Consider the following 12,081-nt stretch of genomic DNA (forward strand, 5'->3'; position numbering starts at 1 on the left):
CTTCTTTGGGGACTTGTCCTGGTTTGCTGTTCAGTTGTGTGCGTGCCGGGGGTGGGGTGGGGTGGGGGGACAGCTGTCCCTGGTTTCTCATGTCTGTACCCCTCCCTGGGGCTGTTTCTCTATGCCAGGGTGACAGATGAAGTCTTTAACTTCCTGCTCGTATGGTATTATTGCACCCTGACAATTCGGGAGAGCATTCTTATCAGCAACGGCTCGAGGTAACGGGGGGGCCCAGCTTTGTGGGGTGGTGCGGGGGAGCCAGAGGGAAATCTGTCATGGAGGTGAGAGCTCTCAGCCTCACCTTGCACCCCCTTCCTCCTTGTGGGGTGGAGTATTCATGACTCTTGAGAACCAGGGAGGAGGAAAACAGTGTCTGCTGCTGCAACTTCACTTGCAATGGTCAGTCTCTTGCTTACAAGAAACCCTAACTCAAATAAATGAGTTTAACACAATAAGAAATTTATTTTCTCATATCAAGGAATGGGTCCATTAGCGCTGAGTTCAGGTAAGGCTTAATCCAGGCATTCAGACAGTGTCATCAGGACCCAGTTTCTCTCTATCTCTCAACCATACCTTCCACTGTGTTCTTTTAGTCTCAGGTTTCAGGGAGGAGCACCCAGCAGCTCCAGGCTCACATCTTCATTTCTAGCATTCCCAGCAAAATAAGGCATGTTCCTCTCTCCCAGGAGTCTCACTGGGTCCTGTTGGCACTCACTGATTATCTCTGAACCGATCGCTGTGGCCAGAGACTGTACTGCTCTGAGCCTTGTGTCCACCCCCAGGGCTGTCAACCAACACCTCAAAGCTGAGTGTCAGGAGAGGAAAGTTAGGTTACTGTCACCAGAAGGTTGAATGGATTCTGGTGAGAAAAGTGGAAAGTCCCTGACAGAGAGATTAGAGTATCAGGACTGAGTCAAGACCCACGACTTGCCACTTGTAGGACCCATTTCCCATAGGTCTGATGCCTTTTGAGGGTGTCCATTTGAACCCCTGCATACCATTCTTGTCCCTGTTTTTCCTGAAACAAAAAGTAACAACCTCTTGACCCTCCCCACTTCCTTCTTCCTGGGGGCTGGTAAGGAACAGCCAGGAGCTGTGTATTTAAGATTGGGGTGTTTGCCAAACCCCCAAATAATTTGCTACCTTCTCACTTCTCTGCCAGTGGTCTCTCATGGCATATCCCTACCCTGCTGGGCCTTACCCTGAACATAGAGCTGAGAGGTAAGGACCAGGGGAATCAGCTATTCTTAGGTATGCAGTCCTGTAGCATGCAGCCCTTTAGAAAAGATCAGTGTTTCTCAAACTGCACTCAGCCTTTACCGTCTCCAGCATCACCTGGATGATAGTTTATTCACAATTTAAATCCACGTCTTTTTGTTTTTCTTTTTTTTTTCTTTTTAATTAAATGTGAATTTATTTTAGTATATGTGCTGCCAAAGCGAGCACTAAATGTGAATTTATTTTAAAAGGAAACTTTTATTTCACCACCATACGTGGAAAACCAGCATCAATTGCAGGAAAGAGGAAATAGTGTAAAAATAGAATTTCATTCTCATTGTCTAATTTATTGAAGTCAATGATTCCTGCTTCCTGAAGGCTCTGAGCCTGAGGCCTGCTATCTCTCTAAAGTGTGTGTACATGTGTAAAAAGGGAGATGAGCAGATCTCTATGTATGTATATATGTGTTAATTGCTCAGTCGTGTCCGACTCTTTGTGACCCCGTGGACTACAGCCCACCAGGCTCCTCTGTCATGGCATTCTCCAGGCAAGAATATTGGAGTGGGTTGCCATTCCCTTCTCTAGGAGATCTTCCCAACCCAGGGATTGAACCTGGGTCTCCTGCCCTGCAGGCAGATTCTTTACCATCTGAGCCACATGGGAAGCCCAAGAGCAGGGGATTTTGTATATTAAAGATGTCCTGGCATTTAACCAAGACTGTCTCCCTGACTTAATCAGGAGAATGGAAAGAACAGGACGGATGACTTCTCACCACGTGATTCAGTATCATCTAGCATTACACTCAGATAGCATCTAAAACTTGGTGGTACATGCCCCATGCTTTGGGAAACACTGAAGTAGAAAATCCTAGCAAATCAATAACATTTGTAGTTTTCCTTAATTTTAGTGATTGTATCTTCCTGCTTTTGGGCATGGTTGGAGGGGACCCAGGGTAGTACATAGTGGGGAAATGGGCCCAGGGCAATGGGCCAAGCTTTCTTGTTACTAATTCTCTTTGTGCTCCCCTGGGCTTGGTATTGGGAGTTTCCTCCTCCTGATGGACTCATATTAAGAGTGTTCGGGGGCATGCTACATCCCTAACAGTCACTAACACTTTAATAAGAGTTACTCTTGTCCTTTTTTCTTATATGACAAACTGTGGGTGGGGGGTTTCCCTGAGAGAAGGGGACAGGTCTGAGTCGAGGTCCCTGTAAGTGTGGAGCACACCCAGAAAACAGGGAGGAGGACTAAAGGGGGAAAGTAGGGTTCCAGAGCCACCTCACTTGCCTGACACCTTAGTGGGACCTTCTCTGGGGCCTCCCTAGGGCTTGTGCTCTGATGGGACAACAGGAAGGACTGTCACTGAGCTGGTAACGCAAAGCTTTGTGTGTGGTCCAATCTGTCCCCGACCTGCCACTTATTACACGTTTATTTTATGTATTTTACATTTTATTTTGCTATGCCACACAGCATGGAGGATCTTAGTTCCTTGACCAGGGATCAAACCTGTGCCCCCTGCAGTGGAAGTGCGGAGTCCTAACCATTGGACCACCAGGAAGTCCGTATTACACTTTTATTGAGCAACTTTTAAGTACCAGACACTGAGCTAGGGACTCCAAGATAGCTCCCACGTGGAGCCTTTTGGGAGCACTCATAGTGGTTCTTTAAAAGACCATTCATGGCAAGTATGCTTCAGGAAGGTCAAGTTGCTTCAGGAATCACATTCCCCCAGGCCTGCCTCCCCAGTCTGGCCTTCAGCACATATTTGGATGTGTTGGTGGTGGGGACCGTGGGATGAGTGGGGTGGGCCTGTACGGACGTCTTATTTTCTGGAATGACTACGGGAGTTGTGGTCAACTTGTGGGAGGGGGAGGCATAGCAGGTGGACCAAAGCTGGGTGATTAAAACTTGTGACTTGTCCTCGACATCTCTTGAATAGTTACCTCCATCCTCCCCCCGCTTCTTCTCAGAGCTGATTTTTCTCCTGGGGTGGGCACGGGAGATGCCTGTGAGGTTTCCCCTCACACTTGGCCCTTGTTAGGGAATAGCTAAGAAACCAGTTCAAGAAAGCACAGTGAAGGAGGAGGCAGGGGTCCAGTTTGGGGTGAAGGCTGCCTTTCTCTGAAGTGTCCCACGGCCAGCTCTGGAGCTCAGAGTGGGTACCCAGTGAATGCCCCAGGGTCTGTGTAGAAATGAACTGAACCCAAGCTATGTAGTGAAGGAAGTTCACTGGGGTCATCTTGGTGTTGAAGAGACAGCTGAACCTGAGCCAGATAGACTTCCTGGAGGCTTGCTGCCCAGTTTTGGTCTGATGGAACCTCTTTTATCCTGTTTCCAGTTGCATCCAAGACCTGAATTAGGGTTGTGTTGGGGGGAAGCAGGCTTAGAGAGGTGGGTGTGTAGGGGAAACGCCCGCATCTGGGATGGAGCTACCTGTGGTTTATGTCTGATGTTTCCCATGTGAGATGTAGCTCCTTAGCTCAGTTAGAGCCATAAATAAGTCAACTTCCTTTCCAGGTTTTGGAAATGATGGAAAACCACCTGATAGGAGTAAACATGAAGGGGTATTTACTGGAGCATATAAATAGTTCGGGAGGTCCAGAGTGCTCAAACAATGTTAATTTAACAGCCCTCCTCCTTCTCCCTTTTCCTTTCCTGCTACCTTCTGCACTAGCTCCCAGCAGCCCAGCCCAGCACCCTACAGGGATCAGCAATCCCAGAGAAAAGAGCATCTTTCCTCTACTAGTCCAGGGCAGTCTTGAGTCAGACTTCTAATTGGCCAGGCTCAGGTCACATGCTCATCGCTGAACCAATCACTGTGGCTGCAGTGATTTAGCATCTCCATCGGCTGACTCTGGGTCATGTGCCCAGTTATCTTAGCTCCACCACCCAGACTGACTGTCGGGGTGAGGTAGTTCCTCCAAGGAAAGACAAAGGGGAGAACCAGAACGGGAGTGATTAACAGACAAAACAGCAGATGTCCTCTGCAGTAGTTCTGGGATAGAATGAATAATGAATCAGAAATCACGTTGCCTTTTCTGGCACGCCAGCCCACCAGTGCCCAGAACGAATTGGTTTTTGTAAGGGCCTTTCCTAGGATACAGAGGGGTAGGGGTGGCAGAGGAGAGAGGGAGCCTCGGTATAGAAGCCATTCCCGGAACTGCCCAGGTGACCTGAAACTCAGAGCCAGAGAGAGCCAGGTGTTGACTAGTGACTGGTGCCCAGATCTTACGCTAAGGTGTCCTGTAGGGAGCTCTCCAAGCACAATCCCCAGATAGCAGAACATGCTGTTCGTACTACATTCGGGCTATGCACTGTGCCAGCCTTCCTGGCGTACCTACTGTCTGCTCATTTAAAAGGCCACAAGCTCCTGCAGGCTTCGTTTCTGGGGCAAAACAGACCCTAGAGATAGACTGCTAAAGGGTGAAGGTCTCTTTCTGGAGTGGTACAAATGTCCTAAAACTGACTGTGGTCATGTTTGCACAACTCTGTGAGTACACTGACTTGTATACTTTAAATGGGTGAATTGTATGGTGTCTGACTGACATCACAATAAAACTGTTATATAAACACACAAACACACACGCACACTCATACGTGCGGAGCACCAGTCCAGAGCCCTGGGGTATGCAGACAGACAATGGGGCTGGCGAATGCACGCTGGGAAAGAGGACATTTTTAGCCTCTCCCAGTGCCGCTGAGCTGTGTTTATTGGTGGCGCCTGTCAGCGCTGGGCTGTGGGCACAGTGAACTGTGAAACTGGAAGCTGCTGCTCAGCCAGGCTTGCTGCCGGGAGGCTGTGTCTGGCTCCGGCCCCTCCTGGACAGGGAGCGGGTATTTCTCTAGGGACCATTGGTAGGTAGGACAGAGGACAGGGGGCTTGCCAGGCCTCCAGGGCTTGCAGAGACTTGTTGGTTGCTCTTCAAGATGAAGGTCTAAGGATAGGGCCAGTTATCTTCTGGGTCAGAAACCAAGGTTCCTCAGAGACCCTGACAGACAGGGCAGGGACACGGGGAAGGGAGATTGGGAACCAGCAAGTGGACAGATGTCCCATCCTGTCCCGTGAACTCACGTGGCACCTGCATCAGTCTCCCGTCTAGTCTGTCCTGGTGGCATCTATACCAGCTGCACTTCCTGGACATCACTTTTTCCATTTCAGCATTTATTGAGTACCTACTGTTTACCAGGTGCTGTTAGTGCTAGGAATAAAAAGCCTCCTAAAACCTTGTTTCTCCTCATAACCACTCAAGCATCCACAGACTGTTGCCCAAACACCTAACTTATGATCAGACATTTTTTGTGGCTGTATCGTGCGGCCCGTGGCATCTTAGTTCCTGACCAGGGATTAAACCCACAGTCCCTGCATTGGAAGTGTGGAGTCTTAACCCCTAGGCTGCCAGGGAAGTCTCTTTCATTTATTTTCTTCTTTCTTTCTTTCTTTTCCTTCCTGTCTCCTTCCCTTCCTTCCTTCCTTCCCAGAACTGTTGAAGGGCTTCCCAGATGGCTCAGTGGTAAAGAATCCACCTACCAGTGTAGGACACACAAGAGATGAGGATTCAGTCCCTGGGTTGGGAAGACCCCCTGGAGAAGGAAATGGCAACCCACTCCAGTACTCTTGCCTGGGAAATCCCATGGACAGAGGAGCCTGGTGGGCTACAGTGCATGGGGTCGCAGAGAGTCAGACAGGACCAAGTGACTGAGCGCACACACACACACATTGAAGGGCTACAAAGAGAAGAGAGGAGTAAGATGCTGTCCCTGCTCTTACAATGTTTATGTCCAGGGGAAGGTTTTGAGACAAATCCACTTATTAGGACAGTGCAAACAAAAATCTCAATGACACACCAATTTTCACATGAGATTGGGAGAAATTTTAAAATTAGGTATTCCGTGTTGGTGAGGGTTTGGGGAACTCGATAGTCTCTACTGCCAATGGGAGTGTAAATTGGGAATCGCTGTTTTGGAAGGTAATTTGAGAAATAACTACTCACGTGCCCTCTGAGCCAGCCGTCCTGCCTACTTACTTCCTGGTAGCTGCCATGGAGCAACAGCGTCATGACACAGGGGACTTCCACAGGATGTTTTGGCAACATGAAGGATGACAGGGACAGTTCTGGAATGGCTGAATAGGCTACGGCAGAGCAGACACATCCTGAAATGTCATGTCACGTTTAAGAAGTCAGTGGCAGGTCTGTAGATACAGGCCTGGAGTCAAGACAAGGAAGCAAGTCGCAGGATGATTTTAGTTAAAGTCTAAAAAAAAAAAAAATTTTTTTTTTTGTTTTAAATTTAATAAAAGGGACTTCTTGGAACTTCCCTGACCAAGATGCCATACTCCCAATGCAGGGGGCCCAGGTTCGGTCCTGGTCAGGGAACTAGAATCCCACATACCACAGCTAAGGTCCGATGCAGTAAGAGGGGACTTCCTTGTGGTCCAGTGGTTAAGACTCTGAGCATGCAATGTAAGGGAACAGGGATTTGATCCCTGGTCGGGGAACTAAGGTCCCACGTGCTGCATGGCTCGGCCCAAAACAATTTAAAGAAAGAAAGAAAAGCATCTAATCCATCAGCTCATCCCCTGAACCAGCAGATCCTCAGGTGCCTCCATTTGGAGCCCATCTCCCCACTTGGCCCCCACTCCAGTTGTCTCCCAAGAGAGAGTTCTGGAAAGATGAAGGTTAACTGCTTCTCCCGCATGGCTGCTTCCCGTGTTGCAGTCCCTGGTGTCCCAGGGTGCATCTGGCAAAGCAGATTGCTGCCTCATCATGTTCTAATCACTGAGCTCCTGGAGAAGGGCTGGGGAGGCTGGCAGAGGCCTCAGACACACTCTGGGACCTCGAAGAATAAAGACTGCCTGTGACACTGGAGAGAGGGTGACAGCCAGGCTCCCTGCCCCTCTTTGGAGTGATAGCGCTGAGCCAGGGGAGCGCTGGGTTCTTCTTATTTATTTGGCTGCCCTGGGTCTTAGTTGCAGCACGTGCGATCTTCAGTCTTCATTTTGCCATGGGGCATCTTTAGTTGCAGCAGGCAAACTCTCAGCTGCGCCACGTGGGATCTAGTTCCCCGACCAGGGATCCAACAGGAGCCCCTGGCTTTGGGAGTGAGGAATGGGCCATGGGACCGCCAGGGAAGTCCCAGAGCTGGATACTGACCACGGGGTCCCGGCAGCTTATGGACTGGATGAGTGAAGTCCAGGGCTGGGCGAGGGCCTGCTGTAGACAGAGGAGCAGATGAGCCTGGGGCCCCCAGAGAGCAGCTGTGTCTGGGATGGAGCGAGGCACTTCGTGTACAGTCTGTGGTTCCTCTGTGTCTGTGTGGGTTAACGTAGATAGCTACAGCTCTGTGTAAACGTGTGCGAGTGTTCTGTGTTTATTCAACATGCTTGTTGAGCACCTGCTGTAAGCCAGGTGTCACGATACAGATGAACAGACAGTATCTCTGCTCTTTTGAGTGGGGAAGGGGGTTCAGAAACAAATAAGGAAAGAATGATAATTTTAGATAGTGATAAGCACCGTGAAGAAAATAAAGCAGGGTAACGTGATCCAGAGTGGGGCTGTCTAGCTGTTTCAGATAAGGGGGTCAGGGAAGGCCTCTTGAAGGAGGTGACCGTTGGTCCGAAAACTTGAATTTGGACCAGGAGCCAGGCTGGCCAAGATCTTGGAGCAGAGAGAACAGCAAGTTTGAAGGCCCCATTAGTCTGCTCAGGCTGCCATGACAAAATACCACAGACTAGGGGACCTAAACAACAGAAATGTATTGTCTTACAGTTCTGGAGGCTATAAGTTCACGATCAGGGTGCTGGCAGGTTTCCGCTGAGCCCGCGCCTTGGCTTGCAGACGGCCCCTGCCTCCTCCCAGGGCCTTTTCTCTGTGTGCATGCACTCCGCTCCAGTCTCTTCCTCTGCTCCTAAGGACACCAAGCCTATCATATTAGAGCCCCACCCTTATGACATAATTTAACCTTCATTATCTCTTTAAAAGTCCTCTTTCCAAATATAGTCACATTTTAAGGTACTGGGGTTAGAGGTCTTCAACATAGGAATTTGAGGGGAACACCATTCAGCCACAGGCCCTGAGGTAGCCATGGGCTTCGCTGGTTCAAGGAAAAGGCTACCTGGAACTTCTGAGAGTGGGGGTGAGGAGGGGCAGAGAGGCGGGTCTTGGAGTACTGGGGATGTTAGGGAGGTGTTCTGAGGGTACTGGGGAGCTGCTGGGGGCCCAACTGCCTCTCTGGGTCTCTGTATGACTGTGTATCTCATAGGACAGAGGGCAAAAGTCCTGGCTTGGGTTCATTTCTTGCTCCAGGAAGCTGTCTCTGGGTTGCAGACCACTCCTCTCCCCCGACACAGGCTGGGAAGCTTGCTTTCTCTCCCCACCTGAGCTCTTTTCCTTCTCTTCTCTCAAGAATTAAAGGCTGGTGGGTGTCTCACCACTACGTGTCCACGTTCCTGTCTGGAGTGATGCTGACCTGGTGAGTGTCTCCTGCTTGAGCCCCAGGACTTGTGCTCACTCTTCGCAGGGAGCCAGTGGATGGGGACTGGCAGTGGGCCCAAGATGCAGGGGATTTGGGGGCTGACGTTTGGGCCGAGAAGTAAAAGTGTGAGCTTACAAAGGGGCTGCAGGGCCACCCCAAGCCAGCTGGGGACTTTTCCAAGGGCTGCTGACTGTGGTGACAGGGAGCAAGTGTGGACAGAACAAGCACAGGGACAAGACTGTGACTGATGGAGGGAGGAGGAATCGGTGGGCGTTTGGTCTTCAAGATGCCTACCCCGGCTCCCTTGGTTCTAGAATGGATTAAAGCAATGATGGAAATTACCTGGTCCAGCCCCAGGAACATGATGATAAAGAAGGTAGAAATTTGGTTTAAAATGTTTTTTTTTTTCTCTCTGTCTCTTTTGGTTGGAACAGAGATGGGATGGGGATGAACAAATGATTTCAGATTGGGGCCTCACCTTTGCTTTCCCCCCACTTCTCTGCAGGCCTAACGGACTAATTTATCAGAAGTTTCGCAATCAGTTTTTAGCGTTCTCCATTTTTCAGAGTGAGTGTCTCTTGCTCGGATTCTGGGGAGGGGCACGGTGTGGCTTTCACCGGTGGAGGTGGTTGTGTGAAGAGTGTGTCTTGTGTGAAAGGGAGATGAGACTGGGGGAGGTCCCTGATTGGGCAGGGAAGGGTCCCAGAAATCCAGAAGGGAGCTGTCCGCCATCTCTCCCCACCACTCCATCAGCCCCATGCTGCTGTCCAGCCCCCAGCCCCTGGAGAGGAATGTTCAACCCCTGGAACTCCAATCACTACCTTTTTCTTCCCCGGTTCAGAATCTGACCAGCTGTGCCCTTCAGGAACTGGGTGGTGTTGGGAGCATCAACTCTGTTTCCCTTAAAATGGACATTTATGTTCTTTTTCTTATTTTATTTAAGAATTGCTCTGGATTTGTACACAATGAGGGGTTACCTCTGAGGAACAGAAATTGGATGGTTAAAGACAGGGAGAGAGTTTTACTTTTCATCAAGTACCTGTTTGTTCCCCTTGAATTTTATGCTGAATACACCTTACCTATTCGAAAAAATACAATTTAATTTTAAAATAAAACCCTGATTAGAAACATAAGCCAAGAAGGAAAATTATGTATAATTCCATCCTTAGGGTGTTAACAGATATATGTCCTTCCAGATATTTTCATTCATAAACACACATACACACCTATAATGCTGTATTACATATAATCTACAAACATAGGATTCTTCTACATAGCTTTTTTTATAACCTAGTTTCTATTCTTTTAACAGTTATGATGGGTATTTTCCCATGTCGACACACAGAATTCTGCCTTCTCGTTTTTTAGGTTCAGACGTGTGTGTGTGGTGTGGCGTGGCGTGGCATGGTCTGCCTTTTCATTTTTAGGTTCAGACGTGGGTGTGTGGGTGTGGTATGGTGTGGTGTGGTGTGCTGCGGTGCAGTGTGTGTTGGGCGTGGGAGGAGGTTGTACCCAGGCGCCCCTGGTCCCTGGGCAGTGGATACCTGCCGGCCTGCGGTGGAGGTGTTGCTGGGTCCCCTAGTCCCTGAGCTGGGCGCTGTGCTCCCCCTACAGGCTGTGTCCAGTTCCTGCAATATTATTACCAGAGAGGCTGCCTCTACCGACTGCGGGCCCTGGGGGAGAGGAATCACCTGGACCTCACTGTGGGTGAGTAGCCTGGCCTTGTCGGCGGGGTGACAAGCACTGACCGTCTCTGTTCCCCCAGACTCTGCCCCGCGTTTGTCACGGGGACCAGGTGCCGGTAAGAACCTGACAGGACCTGCCACATGCAAAGCCAGGGCTTGCTGACCTCATCCCAGTTGCTTTTTGTAATTCATTGTGGATTCCATTGCAGTTGACAAACGCAAGTCCAGCTGTGTGCCAGGCCCTGGAGGCTGAGCGCCTATAGCTTATCCTTTTTAAAGTCTATTTTTTTTTGTCTGTGTTTTATGACGCACATAATGTTAGTCTAGTCTAGGGTTTTTACACTTGTGCAATTTATGTGTTCTTAACTTTAACTCATCGGGGTGGGTGCTCCATCAGGAAAACTCAGAGACCCTTCCTTTAAACTTTCAGGGGAACGTGTTGTTAATAAAAATCTTCTGTCTTTTGAAGTGGTCATTTCCATCGAATTACTCTGCACAGTAGGCCCTATTTTGTCAAGACTCGATTGAAATGAAGCATGCCAAAGCCAGTTATGAAATGCAAAATCCTCTGCAAATTTTGAAAAACCTAGTGCTGGCATGTCAGTGTCCTGTAAGAGTGGTCAGCCCACTTGGGTCACAGGGACGTGAGGCGTGAGGGCCACCAGGCCTGGTGGCAGTTACTCCGTGTGTTCCCTGGGTTATTTTACAAGTGAGCACTCACCCACCTGGAGGAGGTGATCCCGCCAGATCGCAGAGTGACTGGCAGGGCCGGGCCACCTCACCCAGGCCCCTCGCTCCCTCCTTCCTCTCCACAGAAGGATTTCAGTCCTGGATGTGGCGAGGCCTCACCTTCCTTCTGCCCTTCCTGTTCTGTGGCCATGTGAGTCCTCCTGGAGTTTGTGGGTACCCCCTCCCAGGAATAGAAGGTCCTAAGTCCTCTCCCTCTCTCACCAACCATCCGTGAGCTGGGGCCCTTGGGGTCCTGTGGCTGGGACAGCCCCTGGGTCCCGGCAGGCCAAAGGCAGGAGCTGGAATTGGCCCTGGGCACCCGCATGCCCCACACCAGGCTGGGTGCCCCAGTTTCATTTGGGGGGGGTTGTCAGTATCTCAAGGGCAGTTAACAGCAGAAGCTGAGGGGGCTTGCCCCTGCCCCCTGGGCTTTCCCACCTGGGTCTCAAGGGGACTCGGGTGAGCTGAGCAGTGCCTGCTTCCCCTCTAGTTCTGGCAGCTCTACAATGCCGTCACATTGTTTGAGCTCTCCAGCCACGAGGAATGCAAAGAATGGCAGGTATGGTGCTCACACGTGTGTGTGTTGTGTGTGTGTGTGTGTGTCCTGGGGAAGGTTGGAGCCGCTTGGGGAGAATTCCTTCCCCGGGCCCCCCCCCCTGCTCTGTGGGGACCTGCAGTAGAGAGCTCACTGCTCTGGGGGCCTAGGAGACTGGGGCAGGAAATCTGGGGGTCCCTGGGAGCTCCTCAGAGGTCTGAGAAACACCAAGGAGGTTTGCGCTGGGGGTCGGGGGGCGAGGGGGGAGCCCCCTAGGACACTGCCTGACCCAGAGGACTTACACCTCTCACCCAGCTGGCTCAGATCCCTGCCTTCTGCTGGCAAACCTTGCAGTTCTCAGGGAGCTTGTGCTTAGGGCTTCTGAGGTCCCAGGGGGCACTGGTGTGTGTGTGGAGTTGCGGGGGGCGGCTGTCATTTCAA

General features: G+C 50.5%; 1 protein-coding gene across 1 annotated transcript in view; it reads left to right on the top strand.

The window, feature by feature from the left end:
• Nucleotides 1–12,081, top strand: part of TMEM120B (transmembrane protein 120B) — a 44,238-nt gene that overhangs the window by 28,478 nt on the left and 3,679 nt on the right. Inside the window, exons 6-11 of the mRNA XM_043441354.1 lie at nt 129–218; nt 8,623–8,688; nt 9,197–9,258; nt 10,306–10,398; nt 11,192–11,256; nt 11,596–11,664. Coding sequence (XP_043297289.1) covers nt 129–218; nt 8,623–8,688; nt 9,197–9,258; nt 10,306–10,398; nt 11,192–11,256; nt 11,596–11,664 — 445 coding nt within the window. The remainder of the gene's footprint in view (nt 1–128; nt 219–8,622; nt 8,689–9,196; nt 9,259–10,305; nt 10,399–11,191; nt 11,257–11,595; nt 11,665–12,081) is intronic.

The sequence above is a fragment of the Cervus canadensis genome, chromosome 1, assembly GCF_019320065.1.
Source record: "Cervus canadensis isolate Bull #8, Minnesota chromosome 1, ASM1932006v1, whole genome shotgun sequence".
Classification (NCBI taxonomy): domain Eukaryota; kingdom Metazoa; phylum Chordata; class Mammalia; order Artiodactyla; family Cervidae; genus Cervus; species Cervus canadensis.